The 12461-nt window shown below is 41.4% G+C and overlaps 1 protein-coding gene across 8 annotated transcripts in view; it reads left to right on the top strand.

Annotated features, from left to right (window-relative positions):
- Positions 1-12461, top strand: part of MTA1 (metastasis associated 1) — a 145776-nt gene that overhangs the window by 41147 nt on the left and 92168 nt on the right. For all 8 annotated transcript variants that reach the window (XM_073356262.1, XM_073356261.1, XM_073356260.1 and 5 more), the window contains exon 3: positions 3278-3371. In XM_073356262.1, coding sequence (XP_073212363.1) covers positions 3278-3371 — 94 coding nt within the window. The remainder of the gene's footprint in view (positions 1-3277; positions 3372-12461) is intronic.

The raw sequence follows: 12461 nt of genomic DNA, 5'->3' as shown, positions 1-12461 counted from the left end.
CCTTTTTCATATAGTTGTCATTGACAAAAATCTTGCTGTCTGTCACATTTTTATTGTTGCTCTTTTTGGAATTTCCCTTGAGCTACTTACTCTTCAGTTGGGAGAACCTTGCACATGTGGTATCAACTTGGCGGGTTCTTTCTAACCCTTCAAACTCTGAAGGGACAGAGGAGGGGAACCTTTTGGAATTGTTAGTTATCTTGCAACTTAAATATTTTTTATTATACTTTTTTGAGGCATTAACTTCTCAATAAGAAGAAAGGAGAGCAGCAGAATACAGACCCTGGACTTCAGAAAAGCAGACTTTGACTCCCTCAGGGAACTGATGGGCAGGATCCCCTGGGAGAATAACATGAGGGGGAAAGGAGTCCAGGAGAGCTGGCTGTATTTTAAAGAATCCTTATTGAGGTTACAGGGACAAACCATCCCGATGTGTAGAAAGAATAGTAAATATGGCAGGCGACCAGCTTGGCTTAACAGTGAAATTTTTGCTGATCTTAAACACAAAAAAGAAGCTCACACAAGAAGTGGAAGATTGGACAAATGACCAGGGAAGAGTATAAAAATATTGCACGGGCATGCAGGAGTGAAATCAGGAAGGCCAAATCACACCTGGAGTTGCAGCTAGCAAGAGATGTTAGGAGCAACAAGAAGAGTTTCTTCAGGTATGTTAGCAACAAGAAGAAAGTCAAGGTAAGTGTGGGCCCCTTGCTGAATGAGGGAGGCAACCTAGTGACAGAGGAGTGAAAAAGCTAATGTACTCAATGCTTTTTTTGCCTCTGTCTTCACGAACAAGGTCAGCTCCCAGACTACTGCACTGGGCAGCACAGCATGGGGAGGAGGTGACCAGCTCTCTGTGAAGAAAGAAGTTGTTCGGGACTATTTAGAAAAGCTGGACGTGCACAAATCCATGGGGCCGGATGCGTTGCATGCGAGAGTGCTAAAGGAGTTGGCGGATGTGATTGCAGAGCCATTGGCCATTATCTTTGAAAACTCATGGCGATCGGGGGAAGTCCCGGACGGCTGGAAAAACGCTAATGTAGTGCCCATCTTTAAAAAAGGGAAGAAGGAGGATCCTGTGAACTTCAGGCCAGTCAGCCTCACCTCAGTCCCCGGAAAAATCATGGAGCAGGTCCTCAAGGAATCAATTCTGAAGCACTTAGAGGAGAGGAAAGTGATCAGGAACAGTCAGCATGGATTCACCAAGGGCAAGTCATGCCTGACTAATCTAATTTTCTTCTATGACGAGATAACTGGCTTTGTGGATGAGGGGAAAGTGGTGGAAGTGTTGTTCCTTGACTTTAGCAAAGCTTTTGACACGGTCTCCCACAGTATTCTTGCCAGCAAGTTAAAGAAGTATGGGCTGGATGAATGGACTATAAGGTGGATAGAAAGTTGGCTAGATTGTCGGGCTCAGCGGGTAGTGATCAATGGCTCCATGTCTAGTTGGCAGCCGGTATCAAGTGGCGTGTCCCAAGGGTCGGTCCTGGGGCCGGTTTTGTTCAATATCTTCATTAATGATCTGGAGGATGGTGTGGATTGCAGCCTCAACAAGTTTGCAGATGACAGTAAACTGGGAGGAGAGGTAGATACGCTGGAGGGTAGGGATAGGATACAGAGGGCCCTAGACAAATTAGAGGATTGGGCCAAAAGAAATCTGATGAGGTTCAACAAGGACAAGTGCAGAGTCCTGCACTTAGTACGGAAGAATCCCATGCACCACTACAGACTAGGGACCGAATGGCTAGGCAGCAGTTCTGCAGAAAAGGACGTAGGGGTTACAGTGGACGCAAAGCTGGATATGAGTCAACAGTGTGACGATGTTGCCAAGAAGGCCAATGGCATTTTGGGATGTGTAAGTAGGGGCATTGCCAGCAGATCGAGGGACGTGATCATTCCCCTCTATTCGACATTGGTGAGGCCTCATCTGGAGTACTGTGTCCAGTTTTGGGCCCCACACCACAAGAAGGATGTGGAAAAATTGGAAAGAGTCCAGCGGAGAGCAACAAAGATGATTAGGGGACTGGAACACATGACTTATGAGGAGAGGCTGAGGGAACTGGGATAGTTTGGTCTGCGGAAGAGAAGAATGAGGGGGATTTGATAGCTGTTTTCAGCTACCTGAAAGGGGGTTCCAAAGAGGATGGCTCTAGACTGTTCTCAGTGGTAGCAGATGACAGAACAAGGAGTCATGGTCTCAAGTTGCAGTGGGGGAGGTTTAGGTTGGATATTAGGAAAAACTTTTTCACTAGGAGGGTAGTGAAACACTGGAATGCGTTACCTCGGGAGGTGGTGGAATCTTCTTCCTTTGAGGTTTTTAAGGTCAGGCTTGACAAAGCCCTGGCTGGGATGATTTAGTTGGGGATTGGTCCTGCTCTGGGCAGGGGGTTGGACTAGATGACCTCCTGAGGTCCCTTCCAACCCTGATATTCTATGATTCTGTGAATTACTTGGATTCGCTAACTTTTTTTTTGGGAAGGTTTTGGTCCCAACTAGATTACAAACGGACTGGAAAGTTGTAAGAGTGGTAAATTATTCTCTGAGGCAGTATGCAGTCCCCAGTGTGAGGCTGGTTTGCTCTCCTACTGAAACTGCTGCCCTGAGACCTAGGCATGACAATTCTGCGGGAGAAGCAGAATTACAAAGAAAAGACCAGATTCTGATCTCCTTACTCCTATTGAATAGTACCTGACAGCACCACTTGGATCAGTGTTTAGAGTAAATGGGACACTTGTGGAATAAGGTTCTACTATGTTCGAGATAGGATCAGAATCTGATCCTGTGTAGGTTTTTTTCTTCATTTCTGTATAAGGTCATCTGGTCCATTTGGTTAAATCCTTGCTTAATCTACAGATAAGGTTAATTAAAATTGCCTGCCTCAGGCAATCAAGATAAGTGGGTGTGAGGTCAGGAAGGTGTTTCCTGGTGACATCCTTTGTGTACAGCCCAGTCTAATTTCTCAGAAGCCTTGTGAGATCTTGTTTTTCTTCCTCTGTACCATCCAGTATAGACCATGACTGAGAACAAGAAATGGGATTTAGAACAATTGTCTGTTCTGGTATGATAACTTCTATTTTTCAGTATTGTAGATCTGCAGAACACTTGCTTAGTGTTTCATTTTCTATAGAAATGCATTCTATTCGTAGCAAGGTTCATGTGTTTGATTGGAGTACTTATGGCTAAAATTTCTAAATACTTCAATGGATTTCTAGTGTAGTAGTTTGAGATCCAGTTTTTTATTTATGCCCAAGAATAATTTTTCTACTCACTGTTACAGACGGCCAATGGAAATGTGGAAGCAAAGGTGGTGTGTTTCTACAGAAGAAGGGACATATCGAGTACGCTTATTGTACTGGCTGACAAACATGCAAGTAAGCTTGTTTATTTTAAAACATTGATTTTAATTTCTACATTTGGATGAAGTGGTGATACATGCATCTTTAAAATAACATCTTGGAGCTAGGTTATTTTAAATTTATGATCCCCATCCTAAGCAACTAAGTAGCATCTCCAACAATTAGTTGTATCACTTGATTGGCTGAGTTCTGACCTTTTCATTTAAGAAACAAAGGCCTGTTGAAAAGTCAATTGACTGGTGTGTCATTTGGTTGTCACAAGGGGTGTGTGTGTGTGTGTGTATAATATATATGTGAGAGAGCGCAACATCTATTATTAAACGTAACTGTCTCTCACTCTCCCATTGGGCTGAATAAAAGTGCCTGGCTCTGTCTATGTGAAGGTGAATTTCATAAAAACATTTGAGGAAAATTACACGAATTATTAAGTTGCTTGGGAAAGGAAAATATACGCCTTACATTTAAACAACAAAAACTGGTCATACTCTGTTTGCCAGTAACTCAAATCTTAGATCATTAAAACATGGCCTGTTAGTTTTCTATCAGAAATTGTTTCTTTGACAGGTTTAAAAATTAGTTAAAATTGTGAATATTGTCAAATTTGCCTTTGAGCATGTTTAGTAGAACTTCTAAAAGTTAGTGATCTGGGGACATCCCACCATTATGCGATGTCTTGAATTTATGGCCTCTGTTAGGAGGTTGTTAATTTCCCAGCTGGATGGAGGTCTGAAGAGAGCTAGTTGCTGCTTAGTGGTTTGAACACTGTAATAATTCTGTTTAAAAATAAATGAGAATTTTTAGTTTCATGATTAAGCATTGAAATGTTAGGAATGTAGCAAAGTTTTTTGTTCATGCAACCTTCACTTGGCCTCCCTTTTGTGTATGCCTTATGAAAATCTTTACTTGCATGCTCACAAACTATTCCTCAGTATGCTATGCCATAGTTTTTCTCTTTAGCCTTCTAACTACATGTATGTATCATCTTGTGGGACTGTATGCTCGTCTGTTTATAACAGAGTTTCATAGGAAGAATGCATGGCATATCTACTTACGTAGAGCGCAGTTAATTTAAAAAGAAAATAAGATACCCAGCGCAGCAATGGAGCTTAGTTAAATGTGTAGCTTCTTCTAGTATTATGTTACTCTGCATATTCCAGAGAGATGCTTCTTGTCATTTTTTATTTTAAAAAAAAAAGTAGTTAAACTGTTGCTGAAGTATTTAGAGTAATTGGGAGAAGCTTATACATAAGTTTTCCTTAAATTACAACTTAAAACCTTTAATATCTATGCCGGTTGTCACTATTATCTGTCTTTAAATATGCTACAACTGTTTTATACCATCAGATACTAAGTACTTTGAAATGTGCGTACATTTCAATGTCATTTTAGTGAGAAATTTTCACTTGTGCATATATTAACTATCAGATCAATAGAGTGCAAATTCGGTACACTTGTTAGCGAAACAGTTTAACAATATTTTAACATGCTTTTTTCCCAGTATATGATGTCTCATTTGAATTTCCCTAAAATAGAATAAATATAGATATGGAAATGACAGATTAGCTAGCCATCTACTTAAGTCCTCAGTCAAACAAGAAATAACAAAAATGTTCACTAGTAATAAGTCTGACTTCCTTCCAAAGCAGCTGAGATCATAGAATCATAGAATATCAGGATTGGAAGGGACCTCAGGAGGTCATCTAGTCCAACCCCTGTTCAAAGCAGGGCCAATCCCCAATTTTCCCCCCCGATCCCTAAATGGCCCCCTCAAGGATTGAACTCACAACTCTGGGTTTAGCAGGCCAATGCTCAAACCACTGAGCTATCCCTCCCCCCGATACTATAAAGATGTGGGTGCTTTTTAGGTCAATTTAAATTTTAGGACTATGACACAATACATTACTGTGAAGGGGTGCCTCTATCTATAAAGGAGGAAAAATAACCTGTTAAATGACATGAGTACTGATATCAAAGTATTAAAATACGTACCTTACAAATCCATCTTCTTCCTCGTAATGATGAAGCCAAAAATCTGAGTACTACACTTCTGAATACTGCCATCATGCCATTGGAAAGGCCCAGTAAAATTAGACCTGTGCATGCTCTCGGCCTTCCAAATAGCTTTTTTTCATATTGTTTGTAATAGGTTTGAACGTAATAGAATCTGTGGGCTGTACTCATGCAATTATATCTTGGTCTATGAATTCATATGGTACTGGTATGAGATTTGGTCACGTTTTAGGTGATTTTTTTGTGGTCACAATCCATAGTTTTACTGATTCTCTCTCTCGTGCCATAGCTGTTCCATTGCTTAGGAATGCTGAAGTTTAATACAAACCTCCCTGCAAACAAAGTAAATATGGTGACTTGTTAATGTGTGTCTCCGTTCAATAAGTTGGTAAAGGAAGTGAGAAGGAATTGTTGAAACTTTGAGGATGAAGATGAGAAATCTTGCTGTTAGCCACTGTTAGCCATTCTTTGAACCTGCAAGTACATATTTTTTTTTTTTCTTTTTGAAATGAAATGAACAATTTTGATCCAAATGGAAACTAGATCATTGTTTCACTTTCATAGCTATTTGGAAGATTGTCAGGAAGATCCAACTATAGAGCAGTGCTATTAATGGAAACATCACAGAAACACAGACAATGTATGTCAGTTTAGATTTCCTTTTCTGCAGTTGTTCTGTGTTGTGTTATTTTGGTACAGGTACCAGTTCATTCCCCAAAAATAGATTTTTATTTTATTTTATTTTATTTTGAATGGTCCTTTTTGTGTGGCTTCAGTTGTTGCTTTTTAAAAGTAAAAACATGCATGTGGTTAGCAATCAATACTTTCTAAATATAATTTATAATCAAAATATTATGTTAAAAAGACTATAAATAGTCTGCATGTTGCAATTAAATTACTCCTAATTTCCTACAAAAATTCTAATACAAATACTTGATCAGAGAGAATTAACATTCTTACTGATTTCTGAGTTGATTGCATAATCCCTTTTCATAAAGTGTACTGCTGCTTCATTTTGTTGCATTTGCAGTAGACGTACGTATCTGCATCACTGATCTTTTAACTGCCTTTGTTCAGCTGATTAATGAAGCTGTGTGACTGCAGACCCTTCTGGATTAAATCAGTCTTGTAATTTCTAAGTGTTAGTCTGCTACTGATGCCTTTATAATTTTAGACCTACCAATGATAAAACTATGAAAAAGAAACTAATAATGGGCAAATATGTCCTACTCAAATGTTGTGCAATTTAGCAAAACTTTTATCTATTTCTCACTTTAAATAGAGGTATGGAGAGAAAAATGACACTGATATTCAAGTAAATAAAAGTAAAATAAATAGGAATAACATAAAATTTTCAGTATAATCCATCAGATACTTGAAAATTAAAGAAAGATTCAGGGGTTTTATTTTGCAGCCATTTTCCAAGAGGAGAAGTGACTTGCCTTCTGCAGGGATGTTTATAAGTTTATACCTAACGTATGGAATATGATTCATATGTCTGAACTGCAAACTTAAGTTTTTTTTACCACCTGATGTGAAACTTGTCTGGGGTTATGGTTGAATAATGATGGTTGCTATACCTTTTCTCGCAATTTCCATTCTTTAGATTCCATAATCACTTAATAAATTATTCAAAGGAAATGCAGCTATCTCAGTGGTAGAACACAATTCCTATTTAACAGGTCTACAGCAAAACTGCACAACAGTTTGGGCAGAAGGTGGGGGCCCACAAGGACTCTAAAAATTGCCACTCAGATGTTGCCACTAGCTAATTAAACAACACGTGCACAAACCTCTTAAGACAGAAAAATCCAATTCTGTTCTTAAAGGTAAATTTTATTAATAAAAAATAAAGAAAATACATCTGGGAACTTAAGCATTTGCTAAATTAAAAAAAAATACCCAACAACCAAGGATTAAGCATCAAGAATAACTTTCTTGAGGTCCAGCGTCAAGGTTACAAGCAAAACAAAAGCACCTGGGGTTAGCACAGAGGAGTCCACAAGCCATAAAGAAATAAAGAGAGATAAACCTAATCACATCTTCTGAGACACTTCCTGATCTGCTTACATATCTGGGGTTTCAAATGAGTAGTTTCTAGGTATGATACCAATGATTTTTCATACCTGGCCCCAAGCTTTACAAGCATGGTTGTAGCCCTCTCTGCCTGTCCCCAAAGAACAACCACAGGCAGAGAAAAGGGGATTTGTTTCAATTTTTAAAAGTTCCAGCCTTCCCATTGACTCTTTTGGGAAGGTGTCCACTCACTTCCTTTTTCCTATGCATAGTAGTGAGACTTTTTAACCTTTTACAGGTGAGCAATTAAAGAACAGCTACTAAGAGGGATTTTATAGCTACTGGCTGGCTGGGTGCCCATTAAAGGGAGCTACCCACTGTAACAAAGCGGCCTTTGGCAGGACACCACTGAGAGTATCAATTCAGGACAAATTGCTTAGAGCAGGGCATTTACAGCCCAAGGCTGGTGTTCCTTCACTACTGAGGCACACCAAACCAGCCAAACAGAGAGGACTTAAGTTTTACCCCACTGGCTAACCAAGAGTCATACAAGCAATTCCGTTAGACACCTCCAGTTGCCCAGTATCACCACCAGCGCCACTCCTTATGGGGATGAATGGTTATGAAAACCAATACTCCAGTAAAAGAAAAAGGGTTCTCCCCATCCCAATGGACCAAGCTCCAGACCCAGGTCAATATACAAGTCAGATCTTACCCACAAATCATGCTGTTGCCAATCCTTTAGAATCTAAAATCTAAAGGTTTATTCATAAAAAGAAAGAAATATAGATGAGAGCTAAAATTGGTTTAAATGGAATCAATTACATATGGTAATGGCAAAGTTCTTGGTTCAGGCTTGTAGCAGTGGTGGAATAAACTTCAGGTTCAAATTAAGTCTGTGGAGTACATCCACAGCTTGGATGGTCGGTCATTCAGTCCTTTGTTCAGAGCTTCAGTTTGTAGCAAAGTTCCCCTAGCGGTAAGAAGCAGGTTTGAAGACAAAATGGAGACGATGCAGCTGCCTTTTATAGTCTCTTGCCATGCGGCCTGTGCTGCTTTTATTCCAAACACAAGCTGCCCATCACGTGGCTTGAAAGCCTTAGAGTCTTCTCCGTAGGCATGCCCCTGCATGCCTTGAGAGTCATAAGGTGTATCTGCCTTCTCTCAATAGATCATTTGTGTAGTTGGTGGTCCTTAATGGGCCATCAAGCAGGCCAGCCAGTGCTGATGCCAAAGTGTCTGGGGTGTTACCCAGAAGCATAGCACAAGTTTGAAATACAGACAGTATAGAGCCAATACTTATAACTTTAAATATAAAAATGATACCTGCATACAGATATCATAATCATAACCAGCAAATCATAACCTTTTTATAGGTTTCAGAGTAGCAGCCGTGTTAGTCTGTATCCATAAAAAGAAAAGGAGGACTTGTGGCACCTTAGAGACTAACAAATTTATTAGAGCATAAGCTTTCCTGAGCTACATCTCACTTCATCAGATGCATTCAGTGGAAAATACAGTGGGGAGATTTATATACACAGAGAACATGAAACAATGGGTGTTACCATACACACTGTAATGAGAGTGATCAGGTAAGGTGAGCTATTACCAGCAGGAGAACGGGGGCTGGAGGGACACCTTTTGTAGTGATGATCAAGGTGGGCCATTCCCAACAGTTGACAAGAACGTCTGAGGAACGGGGGGGATAAACATGGGGAAATAGTTTTACTTTGTGTAATGACCCATCCACTCCCAGTCTTTATTCAAACCTAAGTTAATTGTATCCAGTTTGCAAATTAATTCCAATTCAGCAGTCTTGACCTCCTTTGTACAAGATTTGGTGCCACTATAGGACCTTGGTTGCAACAATGATCTATACGGTCACAGTTCATGTCAATAACGTCACCCCCCGTTCATTTATCACATCATACCATGTCAGATCAGTAGTCCATCTGTTCCAATATCCGGTCTGTGATAGTGGCCAATACCAACTGCTTAAGAGGAGGTGCAAGAAACCCCATTATAGACCATTCTAAAATAACACGTTACCTGCCTGTAGGGGAAACGTCTTCCTAACCTTTGATGTACTGGGGCGTGTGTGTATGTATGTATCTATCGCTATATATAAATAAAAAGAATATACTACTTTTTTTTTCTTTTTCCTGGTGAGGGTTGTGTGGAGAGTAGGGAGGACCCAGACCTCCTTTTCCTCCACAACAGGTTCCAGCTCATCCTGGGGGATTCCCCAGCGTTCCCAGGACAGTCGGGAGATATTATCCCTCCAGCATGTCCTGGGTTGGTCTTTGCCCTGTGGGATGTGCTCACTGTAGTTCCAACGGAAGCCTGCCACGGGCATTCTTATCAGGTGCCCAAACCACCGCAGCTGGCTCCTCTCGATCCGGAGAAGTAGCGGTTCTACTCCCAAGGCTCTCCCGAATAGCTGAGCTCTTCGCCCTGTCTCAAAGAGTAAGCCCAGCCACCCTGTGTAGAAACCTCATTTCCGCTGCTTGTACCCACGATCTCGTCCTTTCGGTCATTACCCAAAGTTCATGATCCTAGATCAGGATTATGTAAATGTAAATCTTCCTGTAAATCGAGAGCTTCATCTGAGTAGTCATAGAATCATAGAATATCAGGGTTGGAAGGGACCTCAGGAGGTCATCTAGTCCAACCCCCTGCTCGAAGCAGGACCAATTCCCAGTTAAATCATCCCAGCCAGGGCTTTGTCAAGCCTGACCTTAAAAACCTCTAAGGAAGGAGATTCTACCACCTCCCTAGGTAACGCATTCCAGTGTTTCACCACCCTCTTAGTGAAAAAGTTTTTCCTAATATCCAATCTAAACCTCCCCCACTGCAACTTGAGACCATTCTGTCATCTGCTACCATTGAGAACAGTCTAGAGCCATCCTCTTTGAAACCCCCTTTCAGGTAGTTGAAAGCAGCTATCAAATCCCCCCTCATTCTTCTCTTCTGCAGGCTAAACAATCCCAGCTCCCTCAGCCTCTCCTCATAACTCATGTGTTCCAGTCCCCTAATCATTTTTGTTGCCCTTAGCTGGACTCTCTCCAATTTATCCACATCCTTCTTGAAGTGTGGGGCCCAAAACTGGACACAGTACTCCAGATGAGGCCTCACCAATGTTGAATAGAGGGGAATGATCACGTCCCTCGATCTGCTCGCTATGCCCCTACTTATACATCCCAAAGTGCCATTGGCCTTCTTGGCAACAAGGGCACACTGCTGACTCATATCCAGCTTCTCGTCCACTGTCACCCCTAGGTCCTTTTCCGCAGAACTGCTGCCTAGCCATTCGGTCCCTAGTCTGTAGCTGTGCATTGGGTTCTTCTGTCCTAAGTGCAGGACCCTGCACTTATCCTTATTGAACCTCATCAGATTTCTTTTGGCCCAATCCTCCAATTTGTCTAGGTCCTTCTGTATCCTATCCCTCCCCTCCAGCGTATCTACCACTCCTCCCAGTTTAGTCAGCTCCTGCTTTACCACCGCGGATTGGTGCTGCCGCACATGTTGATCTCATGCTCCCACTTGTCATCACTCGTGAACAAGACCCCTAGATACTTGAACTCATCAACTAAGGGCTGCTGCTCTCTCTTCCTTCCTCCCCCCGCCCCCTCCCCACACACCTGGAGAGAGCAGTCCACTTTCTTCTGGGAGTGGACCTTGACATCTGATCTGGAGGTGCTGATTCTCATCCCAGCAGCTTCACATTTAGCAGCAAAACGTTCGAGTGCACATCAGACACTGCAGTCAGAAGAAGCAAAAAGGACAGCATCATCTGGAAACAGCAGAGATGTCACGTCTGAGTCACCATACCGGTTGCACTCCACAGCTCGGCTGCGCCTTGATATCCTGTCCATGAAAATCAGGAACAGAAGTGGGGACAGGACACACCCTTGGTGGAGTCCAACGCCCACCTTGAACGAACTCTGCTTAATGCCAAGAATACAAACACCATTCTATTCCAGAGAATAGAGGGACTGGATAGCATGCAAAAGCGGCACTGGCACCTCATGCTCCCACAGCGCTTCCCACAAGACATCTCAGGGAACATGGTCATATGCTTTCTCCAGATCTACAAACAAAGGTAGACCAGATTAGGAAACTCCCACGACCCCTTGAGTATCTGTGAGAGAGCAAAGAGCTGGTCCATTGTTCCATGGCCAGGATGGAATCCACATTGTTCCTCCTTGAATCTGAGGTTCAACTAATGGGCATAAGCTCCTTTCCAGTCTTCGGCCCAAAGTCCTCTGGTACCAAGTTCTTTTATGAGCAACTTTGTGTTCAAACATGGTATTCGTTATGGAGACTCCATGACTAGCACAGAAGTCCAATAACAACTCACCTCTTGGGTCCAGACCAGGGAGGCTGTTCCTCCCGGTATCTCCATCGTTCCCCACATGAACTTTGAAGTCCCCCAGTAGAATTATGCCTTTAAAAAAAAATCCTATCTAGTATAACTGTGGTGGTGATCTCAGTAGAGATTAAAAAACAAAACAACCACCTGCTTACATACCACTCAGGGTCCCGTGTGATTTTTTTAATAGGCTTATTAGACATGGAAAAGACCTATTGGATTATCTAGTCAATCGATGCACATGAAGCATTCTTCAGTATGTCATCTTAAGTTTTTGTACAGTCTTGTTATAAAAGTCACAAGTGATGGGGCTTCCACAACTACTTAGATGATTTTGTAGGTTAATAGCACTGATTTAAATAGCTTTTTCCAGATATTCAGCCTAAATATTTTTTCCTGTTTCATTATTTTCTCATCCTATCGTTCTTACTTAAACTAAGAATATTATGCTAAATTCCTCTTCTCCAAATATTGTAGTCTCTCCTCCCTTTTTCTTATTGCTTAGCCAAGATGTATATATTAGCTCTTTTACTCTTCGAGTCCATTTTGTGCTTGCTTTTGTATTTTTTCTGAGCTTTTTTCCAGTTGCTAATATTTTATAGTAATGTGATGCCTAGAATATAAAGGCACTTAGCCCTTCCTCCCTCTCTGATTACATATACTCCACCACGCATTGATCCGTATCGCATTGCAAGCTTGTCTCTCTC

Source organism: Lepidochelys kempii, chromosome 8 (assembly GCF_965140265.1).
Source record: "Lepidochelys kempii isolate rLepKem1 chromosome 8, rLepKem1.hap2, whole genome shotgun sequence".
In the NCBI taxonomy this organism is placed as follows: Eukaryota; Metazoa; Chordata; order Testudines; family Cheloniidae; genus Lepidochelys; species Lepidochelys kempii.
The sequence above is the reverse complement of the archived record's forward strand: the minus strand, read 5'-3'. Positions and strand labels throughout refer to the sequence as shown.